At 37.2% G+C, this 17,607-nt stretch overlaps 1 protein-coding gene across 7 annotated transcripts in view; it reads right to left on the bottom strand.

The window, feature by feature from the left end:
• LOC102195833 (protein diaphanous homolog 3) overlaps window positions 1-17,575 on the bottom strand; it is a 166,274-nt gene extending 148,699 nt beyond the window's left edge. For 4 of the 7 annotated variants that reach the window (XM_005724171.1, XM_005724176.1, XM_005724174.1 and 1 more), the window contains exons 1-6: window positions 17,316-17,575; window positions 17,034-17,233; window positions 12,888-12,920; window positions 12,363-12,545; window positions 11,955-12,059; window positions 6,125-6,255 (exon numbers count right to left, since the gene is read on the bottom strand). In XM_005724171.1, the coding sequence (XP_005724228.1) occupies window positions 6,125-6,255; window positions 11,955-12,059; window positions 12,363-12,545; window positions 12,888-12,920; window positions 17,034-17,147 (566 nt within the window). In that variant the 5' untranslated portion in view covers window positions 17,148-17,233; window positions 17,316-17,575. The remainder of the gene's footprint in view (window positions 1-6,124; window positions 6,256-11,954; window positions 12,060-12,362; window positions 12,546-12,887; window positions 12,921-17,033; window positions 17,234-17,315) is intronic. The other 3 variants (XM_005724173.1, XM_013908476.1, XM_005724172.1) reach the window with 2 other exon arrangements.
• Between the last annotated feature and the right edge of the window lie 32 nt (window positions 17,576-17,607).

The following is a 17,607-nucleotide window of genomic DNA, read 5'->3' as shown; positions in this document are numbered from 1 at the left end:
TTTACTACTATGAGAGCGTGTCAGGGTTAGATGGAAAGAGGCTGACAAAAACAGTGATGGCTTTACAGATGTAGATTTAAAAAAAAAAAAAAAAAGACTGCTGCCAAGGTAGATCAGAAAAAATGCTCTCAAGTTTCAGAGAGGAAAAAAAGACTTATATTCTACATTGGTCCCTACCCAGTCAGTACTGTAGGATTTTGGTTATAGAGGTCTTAATAAGAGCTTTATTGAAATTCATAGCCCAGTGGCAACTGTATGCAAGTTTTTCATCATCAACAGTTCAGGCAGAGAGCAAAGAAGAACAATCAGATGATCTCAAGCAGGAATTGCAGAGGAAACCAGGATACCTGCACTGTGAGGCTTTCCTGAAACAAATATGAAAGACACTTGTGGAGACATAAGTGAAAAATGGATACTGGTGGTAAGTCAGCTTTCAAAGGCCGTTTGATGTTTTTAGCTTTTAGACATTCTGAAGATCTCAGAGGCCTGAAAAAGAAAATGGAATAGCTTTCCAAAACGCCTGAAGAAGTCTTATTAAGAGCAAGAACAACCGGGCCGATGCAAAGGTTTATGTATGAGCATGACTGTGTGTCCTAACTGAAGGTCAGGGAAAGTTTGGATACAGCAAATAAAGCTGGACAGACTGCATTTTTTATTAAACATGTCTGTTAGATCATGCATTCACAGATCAAAACTCGTAGTCTTTAAAGTCACATTAAAGGCATGTTAACAGGCGCTCAGTGTTTTGGGTTTTGTTGTTTTATTTTTCAGAGACTGACCCAATCTGTTGTCAGTTTACTCATGGACAAGTTCAGACTTCGCTAACAAGGTCTGGATTTCCTCTTGCTGGTTCAGTTACCATTGTTGCCATCCTCAGTATTATTCAGCAGGTAGCTCACGGAACAATAAAGGTTCGCATCTCGTGGTTACTCCACCATCTCTGACTTTAACTGGCAAAAGTGTTTCTTTTCTGTTCTGGAGATCAGCTACGAGCTACAGGACCACTCAAAAAAAAAATTAAAATTAAAATTAAAAAAACGGAACGAGCATTTCTCCTTCTCTCACCCCTTTTCACTCACTCTTTATATACAACTTTGCATTTAATAAAATTTTTATAATAATAATTTTAATTAAAGTTATTATTAATGTCTGGCTGTCTTCCACAGCATGTCTTTTATCTGGCCTCTCTCCCTCATCCCCATCTGGTGGGGGCAGATGGCTCCCCGAGTCTGGTTCTGCTGAAGGATTCTTCCTGTTAAAGGGGAGTTTTTCCTCTCCACTATCACCAAAGTGCTTGCTCATATGGGGCGGTCTGCATTATTGTATGGATCATTTCCATACAATTTTAAGTGTCTTAATTGTTATTGTGATTTGGCACTATATAAATAAAATTGAATTCAACAGAATAACTAATTTATACCAAATCTTCTGACAATAGCTTTGAGGGAAATCAGGCTGTGGAAGTGCATAAACTGTAGACACAGCATACCAAAAAAAATTCTGAAGGGCCACATATTGATTCAGTCAACTGAAAGCCAAATCTTACATCATTTTGTGAATACACTGGCTCCCATGACCTCTTTTCCAACACCACAATCACTTTGCCAGAAATTCAGTCCAATGATATATAGAGATAGATATATATATAGATAGAGATAGATATATATAGATAGAGATAGATATATATAGATAGAGATAGATATATATAGATAGAGATAGATATATATAGATAGAGATATAGAGAGATAGATCATATATTTATATGTATATGTGTGTGAGTGCGCGCATGTTATGTCACAGACAGATTCTTGTTTTGTACTCCACATGCTGTCTGCCTAGACTCTAAAATGATTAAAGTATTTTATATTCTGTTCTGTCTGCTCATCTAGCATTCTCTGGCAGCACTTGGGTTTCATTGGTTCCTAACATCTGGCACCCTCCCACATCCCAAATGAGAAAACTTCAATCACACTCTCTGCCTGAATGTGTTTGGAGAAGTGCTGTGCAAAAATTATCTAAAAAAAGAAAGGAGAAACTTTTTCTTTCTTAGTGAAGACACATACCTGGTAACATTTTATGTTATTAGTAATTCATAATGACACACATGGGGCATAGTTATCTACATCTAAGATATAATGCCACAATATTTCGATACTGTGAAAATACTCATTTGTGTTCCAAATACACAAATATGTATTGTGGGGATGGGAAGAATACGTTTTCCCAAAGTACAAGGCATGTAGAGCCCAAGTGTTTCAAACATTTTTGGTGGATTTCCAAAGCTCTGGTTTGCATCTCCCTTGTCAACAGATACCTGCACTCCAATGTGCCAAATCCAATTCAGCCGGTATGTATTGTGCTAAATGTAACACATGCCATATAACAACCGGAAGACGGCTCCCTACATATTCCACCTACAGGAGCTGTCCAGCCATGGAAACCCACACCATGAAGCTCTCACTGCAGTGTTTGTGCTTATGTTAATGTCAGAAAAGGTCTGGATCTCTGCAATCACCGAGTGATGGTGACTTTTTATACCCCTCGGCACTTAGCGACCCACTATGTACCTTTATGTGGTCTGCCATTTCGTGATGGAGCTTCTGTTGTTCTCAAATACTTCCACTGCAATAATGGAATCTTATTACAGTCTCACACTAATTCAGTCAGCTCTTTAGAATGAACCATTCTTTCACAAATGTTTGTAAAGGCAGACTGCACGGCTAGTTGCTTGATTTTATCACCTGTGGCAACAGGACTGAAAACACCCGAATTTAAAAAGGCATAGGGTCCAGTACTTTTGTCCATGTAGTGTATGTAGGTTCTCATACATTGGTGCCAAAATACAGCTATGTTTCTGACTTTAAAAAAAAAAAAGAGCTACATCATTTGCTTTGATTTTTTTTTTTAAATATACAATGACAAGCAATAAAAATGAGCTCCACGTGTTTATCTGAATAATAATGATAATTATATTATTACAAAATTATAATTTTGAATTTTATGGAAGATTTAATTGCAGAGGTGAACTCTAAAACCTCTGAAAAAGCTGGGACCTACTGATCAGTTCACTCTATTTTTTCTTGAGTAGCAGCTCTCCAAGTGTGATTTTTCCATTTTCTATTTGATATTTACACGTAGCACTGAGGATTTATTAACGCTCACTGATTACAGCCTTACTGTAATCACAGCACACCATCATCAGATGCAAAAGAAGCACAGCAATATTTAACTGAGGGGTATCATTTCCAGAAAGACACGAAAAAGGGAATAAGGGAAAAAGCATTGAAAAAAGAAAACAAATTAATCATCCCTCTCCATGGGAAACAAAAACAGTCATAAATCAAAGAGAAAAATGAGGCACCTTATCTGGCTAACTTCACAGCTAAGGTAGCTTGACTTCTAACGCAGTCTCAGGAGAATGGCTCCAAGGTTCCCAAGCAGTGCAGCACAGTGTTGCACTCTGCTTAGGCGGTTATGAACCAGATATAAAAAATTAACTTTAAAATGTTGTCCTGTTCATAGCACGTTAACTGACTTCAGGAGGGCTCTCTAGGGACAGAAGGCGGAGGCTAAAATTGCAGCAATGTGGAACATCTGCAATACAAAAAGGGGTCATTTCACAGAGTGGGCAATGAATGACATTGTTCTCACTGACTACTAAGAATACAGTACTCTTAAAACATAGATCATAAATAAATGTAACATAGATTATAAATGAGGATGAGCTAAACATTGAATTACCAGTCCCTAAAATACAGTCCGTTTTAAAACCACTGCAAACTACAACCTCAATAAAAACCATTAAGCTGCTGCATATGGAAGTACAATTAACTAATGACACAGGTAAGGCATTCTTACCTTTAGGTGTCTCCACTGCAAACCATCTGCCCACATCTCATTCTATCCCTAGTATCCTCCTCTGTCATATCAACCATCTGCATGTCCTCCTTCACTACATCCAACACTCTCTGTGGCCCTGGCAGCTCCATCTTCAACATCCTTTATCCAATATATCCACGATTGTTTCTCTGTACGTGTGCAAACCATCTCAGCCTTGCTTTTCTTACTTTGCATAACTATTTTTATGTGTTTAATCAGTTTGCATATTTTGACATATTGTTCATGGGTAGTTGTATATGACAGGAAGAGCATTCAAGGTTTCTTTTCACATTGTTGCTAAACTTTACTATATAGCTAAACTGGAAAAAAAAAACAAAAACAAAACTGAGCACTTAAACCTGAAGGTCAGTTTTAATAAAAAATGAAAAACCAATTTCCACTTGTTTGTCAGATCCATTTATCAAATCCATTTAATACAATTGCATTTTGTAGCTTTGCTGGTCCTGTGGTCTAGCACTGTGGCCTTCCTTTTTAAAAAAAAAAAAAGGAGAGGGGGGGGCTGCGGTGGATACAGTAAAGGAGTCGAGAATCACACTGTGAGACTGTAAAAGTGCCAAATTAGTACCAAATTAACTCAGCTTGCATGCTCTAGCACAGCGAGAATGATCAGGAAGCATAAAAGTCTTATAACCTATACTAGTAAGATAACCCTTATATTATGAAAATGTGTAAGCTGTTTGCTTCAGTGCAGAGGGGGAAGGGAAAAAAAAAAAACACTGATCAACATCCAAACCAATGTTTCAGCTTAGGTAGAGTTCTGATGAAACCAGACGGTGTTATTTTACAAAAGACTGACAGTCTGTCATCATGAGTGGTGACTTCATTCAGTATCTGTGCTGACCATTCAAACCACAAAGCAGTGTCCGATCGTTGGAATCAAAGTTTTAACATCATTACAGAGTACATAAAGTACCTATCAGTGCAGTCTAACACAGTTTTGAAGTGAGGTTTAGTCATAGAGCCACATTAGCATTGTGACTGGCACATAAGTTACACCATAGCTACATTACCCACACACTTTTCTTTCCAAGCTCCTTAGACTATGATGACCTGGATGACTGAGAACCTTCACAGACATACCCACATTTATTATAGTCACCTAGATCAATATTGATACAAAATTTACAGTTTAATCACTCTTCTTTAACAAAACAGAAACTGCTAAAAGGCAGTATTGATTGCTAGGCTGTAAGACTCATTTCTGCCATCAGATTAACCTTACAAATAGAGAAAACTATGCTCAAAGTTAACATGAAAGTAAAAAAAATATTATTACCAATATAAGATGTAAATATGAACACAAACTGAGCACTGAATGATGCTGATGCTACTGCTTCAGTTCAAAATATGGTGCATGGTCTAGAGGACAAGATTAAGAAAGACTGCTAAAAATGTCATTGTCACAGAAAATGCCTGTGAAAGAGAAATGAGAGTGAAAGAGCCCTCTCATTGCAACAGTAACTAAATAACTGAAGTAATTAAGCACCTTCTGGCAGCAACCTTCCAACAAATGTTTTTGCATTTAATACACATTTATTTTCCCAAAACATATATAAATATAGTTCATCTTAGTATTTATCTGATTACTATAAATATGGAATGAGAATACTCAAAAATATGAGAAGACAGGCACTGGTTAAATAACCTGATCAAACCTAATGTGTGGCACCTAAACCTTCAAGAAATCTTGTTTTTTTGTTTACTTTTTCCACAAACAGTTTAGGTAGCTGAGGGCAGTAATACTTATAATGCAAGCAGGCAACTTTCTACAAGATGCTGGAGTGCAACCAGACAGGAGTGACACATGACAGGTCAGTATTGAGCTGGTCTTAGTTGTTTGTTTGCTTTTAGCGCTTCAAAGATGCAATAAAGCATCAACCATCACAACATGTCAGTGTGTTAGCAACAATACTGACTGGACATTTTATAACTGACACCTGCCATTATGACAGCAAAACACTTAAACTTGCACGCCAAAAAAAAAAAAAAAAAAAACACCACACGAAAACATGATTAAAGGATGATTAGATTAATATGAACTAAATTTGAAGTAATAGAACTTACAGAGGAGAAAATAAGAGACAGAAATACTACATAAAGAAAGGTATATAGTCTGGTGTCCCCGTACAGTGTACTGTCAAATAATAAACTACCAGCGACAAGAGAGGGGAATTAAACCTAAAGAGGGCAGGTCCACTTTTAGTGTCAGAATCTTGTACCATACCTGACGGGGTTGCTGGTAAGGGACACTCGCAGTGAGTCTAGACAGGAAAACAGACGTTCATCCATGACCCCTGACTTCAGCTCACTAAGGAATTCCTGGGGAGAAATCTGATGGCTGCTTCTCAAGCTGCCCTGTAAAATGAAAAGAAAGGAAGAAGAAATCTCTCAAATACAGCCTTGCAAATTCTGCCAAGTAAAAATAAAAAGTTTGTTTGTTTTTGTTTAAATTGCCCAGTTTTTCCTGACTTTTGACCAATCCTAAAGCACTTAGCTTTATTCCCATGCTTGCTCATTTTAATGTACCTCTAAAAAGTTCCCACCTTATACACACACACACACACACACCTTACATGTCCATACACATTCCTAGTCTAAGGTATTTCTGAATGGAAATGTTTTAAAATGTATAAAATTTCAAAACTATCAACAACACAACAACCAAAATCAAAATTACTGAAAAAGACCTTAATTATTAACCTTATATATTTAGAATGCATGAACCTGGGGGGGGGGGTAGAATTTCCTTTTCATTCCCTGACAAGACACTAGGGTTACTACTAAGTAAGACTTACTACTGCTTTTCTGTGGGTGGGTGGTAAACACTTAAAGCTAAACTTACTTTATGTAATGTTCTTGATTGATCAAAGACCTCAGATATCACCTATCACTATCTGAAGGAATATATAATCCCTAATCCCAACAGGCTGGCAAAAAAGAAAAAGAAAAATGAAAAAAGAAATATATCCAGTCTGTTTCTCACCTCACACCTCTTCTATAAAGCCCTACTCTATAGAAATATATACAGAAAGGCCTCTTTAATCTGAAAAACAATACAAATATATTTACTTTTCAAAACTTCAGTGATAAAACCTGTCATTTTTATTCAAAGAATGTATCGTATAGCAGCAAACAGTCTTATAGCCCAATAAATAGAAGCTTGTTACATATATAGAAAAGTCAAAAGGTATACAAGCTTTTGAAGTGGCAGCCAGAAAAGTATAGCTTTAGCTCATGTGATACTGATTGTTGAGTAGCTTGTTGTCCTGATTGAACTCCGGGAAAACATTTTATTTGGCATGTGTTCCATGTTCAATTGGACTTCACAACATGGCTCATGCTCATCACCACAAAACACATCAAAGCACTCCACTCATTTCAGATAGCAGTCCTATGAAACTATCACTCGCACAACATCAGAACCCTCCAGTGTTGTTACCACGGCTAAAACATGTCATTTCTGCTCCGCTTACAAATTGGTTCTTGATTGCAAGCATCATCAGCTTAGTCCAACTCCCACTTTGTATGTCTCTTGCTCGGTGCTGAGTTAAGTCGAATGGTGGTGGCAATTTCACAAAAACAAACCACTGCCTGGCTGCACAACAGACCATCAAGGATACAGAAAGTGTCTGCCTCCCTCTCTTTTCCTCTTCAAGCCCAATGATCAACTGCCTCTCCCATCCTGGTGAGAAATGATGATGACTAGGCGGTTTGTTTTTCAGGATCTCTTGGGCTTTCAGCAGCAAGAGGAAAGTATGATTGCTGCTCTTGGTAGAAACAGGCCCGGGTCCTTCTGGTGTTTCTTATCAAAGGAACATTCGTGGCACCCTGTTTGCCCAGTGACAGCAAGTCCATCCACATAACATGGATAGACTCCAGATGCATTAAAAGCTTCATATGTTAAAATGTGCACTTGGAGCATAATGCATGATTTTCTTTTAATAATCATTTCAACTGAGGTTATAGCCAAAATGGACCAGTGAGTCACTGTTTAGTGTTTTTTTAATACTGCCTGATTAGAGTTCTAAGGTTGGTCAGGGATGTACTCCACTCTTGAAACCTTCACAGAAAATACATTTTGGAAGACACCCCCTTGAATTTCAAAGAGACTTGACCCAAAGCTAGTGTGTACAGGAGAAGGATGATGTGCACTCATAATGTACCATTTATGTGAGCATTGTATTAATGCTCACATAATACAATAGACCACGGGTGTCAAAGACATTTTAGTTAAAAGGCCACATACTTCAATTTGATCTTGAAGTGAGACCAGACCAGTTTATTAAAAAAAATGAAAAAGCGTAATAACATACCCTTCCTTTAATGTAGAAGCACAGGTAAGGTCTGAAAATGTTAATGAACCATTCATTTACAAAACTTTTACACAAAAGCCTAAGATGTCATATTAAATATGCACTACAGATGGGAGTGAGACTATGCACAAAATGTTAGAGCTAAACTCATTTATCTTTACACGTCATTATTAAAACAGCCTGATAAGATCTGCATATACTTTCTGTACACATTCACTCCATGGTAGTAATACTCTGACCACTTCACCTTGAACAGCAGTGCGATTTATTAAACTATTTAAGATATAACAAATTCCCTGGAATTTTCACACTTTGCATGGGTGGGTGGTATAGCTTCAAAATTATATCACAATATTTCAAGAAAATTTGCAATAATCATATTTCAGACGAAAGGAAAAGATAGCGGGTAGCAACATTTATTAATTCAAGTAAATGAACAGCATTTTCTATCCACCTTTGCCAATGAGCTACTGTCACTGATGAGACACAATCTAAATCAAAGTGTTAATCTACTGAAACAACTTTCCAGCAGCAGAAGCATCGTAGTGCAATATTAGTGGCACACAGCATTATATCAAATGACATAGTAAAAAAGCAAATGTAAGCACTAACATAGTGCAGCCCAAGTAGCGTACACGTATAGCATGACTGCTTAAAACTTTAATTTAACACTACAGTAACTAAGGCAAATTATTCATGTAACTCTGTAGGAACTTCACAATACTGTCAGATAAGAAAACTGAAAAAGAGTTTCGACCTGGGATGTTTGTGTTATTTTGGGTCAAGTTTTCTAACCAGCTGCTTAATATCTTGCTTTACCACTGTGCAACAACAACAATAATAATAATTTCCACCCAAGCTTGGCACTTCCTGTCATTAAGGAGTGCAACTAGCGAGCGGAAGCATCAGTTCTTGGTTGAGTAATTTGTTTACTTTAGGGTTGCACCAGTTGCCAATATAAAATGGTGAAACAAATTTGTGTTGTTTCTACCTTTAGCACAATTGTTTTAAAATTTGCAAAGTGTTTGCATTGCTCTTTACTGAAGGTTGTTGAACTAGCTGCTTATTTTTTTTAACGGTATTAAGTTGTTAGCAGAGACGGACATGCTAACATGCTCTCAGACAAACCATGACTCACAACTTCTAGGTATACGATATGGCAAAGCCCTACTGCACATGGACCCATTAGTAGGTCAATTCTAGCCCCCGCCTGCATGTTTGAGGCCCATGCAGTAGACTTTTGTGTGCTAAATCAGCGGTCCCCAACCTTTTTTGCGCCACGGACCAGTTTATGCCCAACAATATTTTCACGGACCGGCCTTTAAGGTGACGTGGATAAATACAACAAAATAAAACTAGTACCGGTACCGAAAAAAAGATTTATTCATAACATACGTGAAAAGACCCAGGAAAACCGAGTTAACGATAAAAATGATAACAAAATAACGCTGAAAACCGATAAAAACCCTCAAAAACCATACATTTCACACCTGAGCCTCAATTCTCGCGGCCCGCTACCAAACGACTCACGGACCGGTACCGGTCCGAGGCCCGGGGGTTGGGGACCGCTGTGCTAAACCATGTGCTATATTTTCAAATTAGAAACAATACACATGGATTTTGGATAAACCCTTTTACACAGATTCTGACCATTTGACAGGTCTTAACATAAATTTTCCCCATGCTCAGCTTCAGTTGATCGAGGAGTCATATTTTTGAAGATTCTTTGAAAGCAATTTAAGGCAAGGCAAAACTCAATTTCCTGCACAGCAGGGGCATTGCACATAAATCAAAACACAATGTCAAAGGTCAGCAATTATTTTTTGTGACAACATACAAGGAAATTGTTTCTCTCCAAGGCTATCTCCAAATTCACAGACTAAAAAAGCAAGTGGCATACATCGGTTCAAAAATTAAAGGTCAATTGGCAAAACAGCAACATGACTGAGAAGGTCGCGTTGTTGTTGTTGTTGTTATTTTGATGGCACGTTAAACAAGCAAAAGCAAAACAAGAAAACATCAAGTTCCTTTGTGTAAAAAGTAAAAACATTTTTGTTGATATATACTTCACCTTGCTTAGTGTTTTAAACTCAGTAACACCGCATTTCCTCAGAAATGTTGACCTTTTTCTCAGAACTTCTCTCCAAAAACACATAATGAACCACTTCTTAAATGCAGAGTATTATAAATCTGCTCTCTTAAAGAAATTAATTTCACTGTTTTTTGGTTGGTGCCCACATTTTTTTACCATGCAGGTATGAAAGGTAACAAATGCAGGCCAGTCACCATGGTAACTAGAGACAAGGATAGACAGCCTAAGGCAAACTTGAAGGGATGTCTGGTTATAACAAATATAATAAATTTCTTACTTGGATGTAAGAAATTTGGACTTATTTCATACTTCTTTGCAACACATGATGGCAACTTAACCAGAAACCTGTAGCTATCAAATTCGAATAGGCCTTACTGTTCACAATGTCAATTATTTGTTTTTTTTCCCCCCCCTACCCATTTCTTCAGCTAATACATTAACTTTTAAGAAGTGCAAAAGACAAGTACAATGTCTGGATACCGGGAAGTTCTTTTTTTAGCCTTTTCATGTAAGAAAAATGATATATCGATGCTTTACAATGACTTGTGGAAGCTTAAAATATTTATATTCTTTAATATCCTGTACCTCATACTGTATGCTACATACTGTGATCCATCAACAATAATATGACTGTCACAGAAATAACTTGTTTTCCTATTTCCCAGTCACTCTTTATTACCTGCAGTAAATGTTTGCTATAATCATAAAATAAAATGAATCCACCCCCATGTCTGGCCAAAAAACAAAAACACAACAAGAATAATGCAGATATGCAAAGAGCTAATTCACCTCTGCTGCTCACTCAACAGAGTGCGTGCCTATGTGGAAAGCGAGACGTTGCACTTCTCTTCAAAGATTTTTGACAATGTATTTTTGGTCTTAAGTGGTATAAAAAAAATAAATAAATACATTTTGTTGTTTGTTCACAACAACAATGTTAACTTAAGTGTCATGATAACTGCTGTGAGTGAGAGAGATGCTGAGTACTCAAGGCAAGTATATCCTTCTACATTTAAAGAACACAATTAAACATGTGCCAAAAACTGAAAACCAGTGAACAAGTATTCTAATATTTAGCCCTAAAATTCAAGCTACATTCAGCCGCACCATTTAAAGCGGGATTTTCCACTTTTGTTCTTAAAAGATTTCCATCCACATAAAAATGCAAAAAATATATTTCACATGCTGTCAAAAGTGTTGGTCATATACCTCTAACTGCAGAAAAGCTGGCCAATCAAAGGCCTATAAACAATATCATGGGTCATAGTCTTCTGTTTAAAAAGAAGATAAATGCACGCACATGTGATGTTGCGTGACACAATCATTTTCCAAGTTCAAATTTGATACAGAAACAGTTTCAAAAGCTTCATTTTCTGTGACTTCAAACTCCAAAAAGGCCAAAACGCACAGAAAAAGCGATGTTTACCAAAACACGTGTGGATGGTACCTCACAAACCAAAACTCAACCAGTTACCTTCCACTCAAAAAAGTTAGAAAGTATGAAACTCAAACTTCTTCAGGCTGCTAGACACTGCTAATTAAAAGCATCAGCAACACGTTTCAATGCAAACATTCAACCACATAAATATAAAATGTCAGTTAATTTAAACTCAAAACAGGTGAAATATTTTAAATATTTAAAAACTTACAGTTTTAGAGGCAGTTGATATATACTGAATGACCATTTCTTTCTTTGTGTTGAGGTCTTTTTCTCTCAAAGGAGTCTTTTTGTCCTCATTCAAGTTCATGTCTTCCTAAAAAAGAAGAGAAAAAAAAAAACTACAACATTACCGTGGCCAAAATTTGATGTTGTTTTTGAATGCATAACTGACTCTGGAAGACATTAGCATTCTGCACTGTTTCTAGCGTCAGCAATCAAATATCAGCTGCTTTGTGGCCATGATCATAAAATTACTGAACTAAAATGAAAGTTTGAAAAATATCATCACTTGTGTTAAATTGATTATTTGTCTTTTTGAATATCTTTATCACTTAATCCCTGGTAGCACTTTTTTTTAATGAAATGTGAAAATGTTGTACAAAAAGTAAGAACACACCATCATCTTTTCAAAAAGAGCCAAGATCTCCTTTTCTGAGTTTATCTTTGACGATAGTTCCTCAAAATGATGTGAGGTGGAGGATGAAGAACTGGACCAGTCGTTTGCATTGTGCTTAGATTGTGTCAAGGGTGGGCGCTCCTTTTTACTACCGGGAATCCGAATACTGGCGAATCTGTCCAGCTGTAGAAAGAAAGAAAGCACAATTAAAAATAGAAAAAAATACTCCAGACTTGGAGTCAAGTTTAGATGATTATGAGCACATTTAAATGGTTAGTAGTCAAGCAGAATTTAAAAAAAAAAACAGTTATTAATAAACTAGAATGCAATGCTAGTAATATGAAACAAACTACAAACAAGAAGTCTGTCCTATGATGTTAATGGCTCCAATGCCTGACTGTTTTGGTTTTGTTAATGATGCTCAAAATAAGCAGAAGCAGTGACCTCAAGTAAGGTGATGTTAGATGTTGCAGAGATCGATGACACAAAGCACACACAGAAGCATATCAGTTTGTCAAAGCTTACCACATCATCTGTGATGTTTCTAAAGGGTAAGTGCTATAAGTGGGGAGCAAAAAGAAACAAATCAGGATACACAAAGCAAAAGCACCAAATATTCTAACAAACACTTCTGGAGCACATTTTTACATTCAGGCTTCAAGAATTTGCTTCATTTCAGTTAAACATTTGTGCCCCATTCTTTGCAGCATACAGCATAATCTAAAAAGAATAGAGACAGTGAAATGTCTGTATTGGTTTGTCCCTACTCTGTTACACTTATTTTGACATTCAAAGAGTTACAATGGCGTTTTACATTCACGTTCAATTTTTTTAAAAATGCTTCTTTAAATGGAGTGGACAGTACGACTCTGCAAAACATCAACACCAGTCCAACAACTGGCAGGGAGGTCTGCATACTCATGCACATAATAGAAGTTTCTGTTTAATGTTGTTTAACTGTTGTGTCCTTGAGCAAGACACTTCAACCGTTGGCTACTGGTGGTGGTCAGAGGACCTGGCAGCGCCAGTGTCCGGCAGCCTCGCCTATGTCAGTGGCAGCTGTGGGCAGCTGTGGCTACAATGTAGCTTGTCATCACCAGTGTGTGAATGGGTGAATGAATGTAGTGTAAAGCGCTTTGCGGTCCTTAGGGACTAAGTAAAGCACTATACAAATACAGGCCATTTACCATTTAATGAATGATCCAAAAATATCAGGAAGATGCACTTATTTCTTCTGTCAATTAAATCAGCAAAGACTCGCTGCCTTTAATAGAACTGGCCTGACTATGTGTTTTCCTTCCCAAATGTCCATGGTGTGCCAGATATACAGCTGATTTAAATAAATTAATTTATTTATTATAGCACATGTCCCAGAAACTTGCATCACCAAGTACCAAACATGACATTTTTGACAAAGTTGCCTCTAGGCAAAACTGTTTACCATTTGCCAGTGTTAGAATATTTGCATGTGTGTGGGTTATTAATTTTGGCAGGACTTTTTTGTTGTTATCAAGTTTTTACATGGTCACCATATAAAACAACATTTCTATCACAAATTAACTGCTACATGGAGCCTGACCAATACAAATTTTAAGACCTATTCCAAAACAGATATTTAACTATTTAAAAATTCAATATACTGTTGTTTTTTTTCTTCCAGCCACACAAAACCGATTTCCTTAACACATGTTACATGTAGTCATCTATGAGGTCTTTCTCAAAAATATTATTTTCCAATTTAATTAAATAACAACGGTAATCACTTTATCATTTTAGTTCTACCTCTGCTGGAATATGATAGGAACTGGCCAAAAAGCCACACAACAAAATAACTACCAATTAAAAACTATATAAAGGACATTTTTGTGATGAAAGAAGAACTTGCCAAACACGGTAATTACTGATAAAGTAAAATTCATTATGGCCACAGCAATTCCAGTCCTTCAGTTAGTCCATTTGGGGAAAAGAAAAAAAAAGGGGCAAAAAGGCATCTCACAACTACATTAACACACTGATCTGACATGTTTCCACCAGATATAAAGTGCTTTTTGAACAATCTTTGGGAGAGTACGCACTATGGATATAGCACATTTACCAGCAGACAAACATTTCAGTTAACTCATTAAGAAAACTAACATCCTGCATTACAGCTGTGGCAGAGGAGATGGTGGTGACCTCTGCTTTCAAGAGGCAAAAGCAAAGGTCACAAGAAGCTGTAAAAGAAAGCCCACTAATGCAAGCTGCAGTTTTTCAATACTCTTTTTTTTTTTTTTTTAAATACACAAAGATGTAGAAATCTCAAGAAATCCAGATGTTATTCTGACAAGAAGGTGAATCAAGAATAAAACCAGCATGTTTGGGGTGTTATATATAGATGGGGGTGGTCTACATTGCTCCCCTTACCATGAGGCATTCAAAAAATGTTGGAGATCCTAGTAAAGCAGGCGTTGGCTTTAAGATGACTTTTGTTTCCACAGCAACAACTCATTCCTTAGGCTTTGTGATACTGCCTCTATTGAAACTGGATGTCATCGAAAAATTCACTAACATGTAGTTAACTCTATCAACTGAAGAAAACCTCACTTCTTTGGTATTTCCTCTTTAAAAGAAGAGGCAGGCACTCCTAATTTAAAGATCCTGTGAAAGCAACTTGGTGTCTCTCATCCAGACAGACACTAACACTCAGGGATTACTTTGTGTCGGATCATGCCGGAACTGCACCCTCCCTGTGTTGCAGATCCTCCTAACTTACAAATTAGGCACTGAAACACTCTTCTAAAAATTACCACCTGAGCGGAGTCACAGCAAAGACATCAAAAGGCCTCATTCCATGTGAGATGAAGTCCACTGAGATTTTACTATGCTATATGCTGCACATTTTCAATGAGCAAAGTTACTTATGGAACAAAGAGTTTGGCTTAAACAGAGATTATAAAGTTGTCTTAACATTTTTTAGCAGACTAGCCAATAAAATAAAAGCCTTCTAAATTAATCTCAGAAAGGTGTCCAACACTTGACTGGACATCTTTGTTTACGCCAAACACCTCTGGTTGATGGAAGGAAGATTTGCTGAGAGCTCTTGGTCCCATCTGGCTGGTGCAGTCATTTTAGACTGAATGCAGACCAAGGCTTCCAACACCTTTGTCTTGGATCAAGCAATCTAAAAGAAACCTGGCTGGGGAAAAAGAACAGGCTTTGTCCTCTTGCTTTCCCACCTACATATCCATGAGATCACAGATTCAGCAAGGTCCTGCAGATGGATTCAAAGTACTACAGTCACCTTTAAACAGGCAGGCTCAGACTCAAGTTTTTATGGCATATTTCGAACCACTGAAACTCAATTTCTATCCACTTGTCTAAAGATATCAAGAAATAATATATAACAAAACTAGATTAAATTATGTTAGTAATAAAAATATAAAGAAGTAGCATAGCCTGACTACATCAAATATGTCTAGTAAAGGATTTGGAGGACGGATAGAAACATTGTAGATACTCCATGATTTATTTCTTTAACACCATTTAAAATTCACTTTAATATGTTTCCTGCATTTATGCTGAATGAATAGACATTAAATGTTACCGTAGCATGCCAATCAGAATTAGCTACAGTTTTATATAAAGTGACCAGATAACAATGACCATCTCAAGTTACCAGAGACTCTGGTAATGTGTTTGCAACATATTTCTCAAATATTAAATCAATGAGTTAATTTACCAGGTTTTAATTCTTATACACTGTAGATAAACATGTTTATGCTTCAAACTTAACTTTCATCCAGCACTGTACACTAATCAAAGAAGGTGAATCCGAATTCCTATTATGGATTGCATTGTCAGATGTTAAACGAACAGGTCATCAGTGGGAGTGGACAGAAACCATTTGAGAAAGACTAAATTTTGCTTCATTTTCCACTGGAGTCTCTGAACAGTGGCCACAGGAACTTGACTTGGAGTAACACTCTCAAGCACAGGTTGAGCATGCTTTAAAGAGATCTGTGTCACAAGCAAGTCTCCTATCAGAAAATGAAAAGGGTTTGGGGTTGTTGTTGTTTTTTTAATTGCTAGTCTAGCTGTGTAAACAAACAAAAAAAATAACATGATTTTGTTTACACAGCTAGACTAGCTGAAGAACAACAACCGACAAATACCAAAGAGACTAAATGCTGTCTTGTTTGTAGGAGGGAATGCATGGATTAGTGTCAGTTAAACCCTGTGCTAATTTTAACCTTTTGATTTCCTACATGCAAAGTCAACAAACACTCAAGGTTATGGCTGTCGAAGAAATTCTACCATATAAAACATTACTTGTGTAGCCTCCTGTGCTTTGTTAACTGTTCGTTTCTCTCAGCCTCCCCAGACATGCAAGCACATTACGAAGGCATGACACATCTTCACCACGAGGTCTAACCGTGGTTGTTTGTCTATCCAAACTGGTCGTTCTGAAAGTAATAGAAAATACCGATCCAAGGTGTCTGCTACATTCTTTATATGGAGGGCCATCTACCCGTGTACTGTTCTGTCCACATCAATGTCCTTCTCTGTGGCTGGTTGTATCATAGGGAAAGCATAACACACTGAGTGACCATCTATTTGCAGCGTTTATCAAATGCTTTCTGTATCATACCGTTAGAGTAAAACCAAAGCTCGTTTTAGTCTTTTCATACTTACAAATTTTGGTTTGCGGTCTCCGTCATCGGTGTATGACGAAGTGGAGCCCTTCTTCTTTTGAGATTTACTGTCCCGTCCGGTGGTGGATTCAAACCGCTGACTGTAACTCTCCATGATGACCCAATGACTTCTACACCAGCTGACAGCTACTGAAGACCTAAACCTTTTATTGCATGCAACGTTAGCAGACGACAGAAGAGCTAGAGGACCACACAAAGGAAAATGCTTAGCACATAACAACACTAAGTCCAAGCGTTTTTAATGTTTAGTGCTCAGTCTCACCTGTCCGTTTAGCTAGCTAGCCAGGTTTACAATACTATCATTCACCGGTGACTTGACTTAGCGCTAATCCAATTTATTGACTGTCACGTAATGCTCTACTTTCCGTTAACTAAAAAAATGCGCCTTAAACGTAACAATTTTCCCGGAGACTTACAAAATTCACCCGAACATTAACTGAAAGCCATACAGTCATTACGAGTTTCAGCAGAAGCGTTAGGTGGGTAAAATTAAGATACTTTTTTTGACAGACCCGCGCAATGATTACGTCAGCTTCCCATGTTTAATCCAACCA

Source organism: Pundamilia nyererei, unplaced genomic scaffold (assembly GCF_000239375.1).
Source record: "Pundamilia nyererei isolate P.nyererei 1_Seehausen unplaced genomic scaffold, PunNye1.0 scaffold00011, whole genome shotgun sequence".
NCBI classification, from domain to species: domain Eukaryota; kingdom Metazoa; phylum Chordata; class Actinopteri; order Cichliformes; family Cichlidae; genus Pundamilia; species Pundamilia nyererei.
Note: the sequence above shows the minus strand (reverse complement) of the source record. Positions and strands in the feature narration are given on the sequence as shown.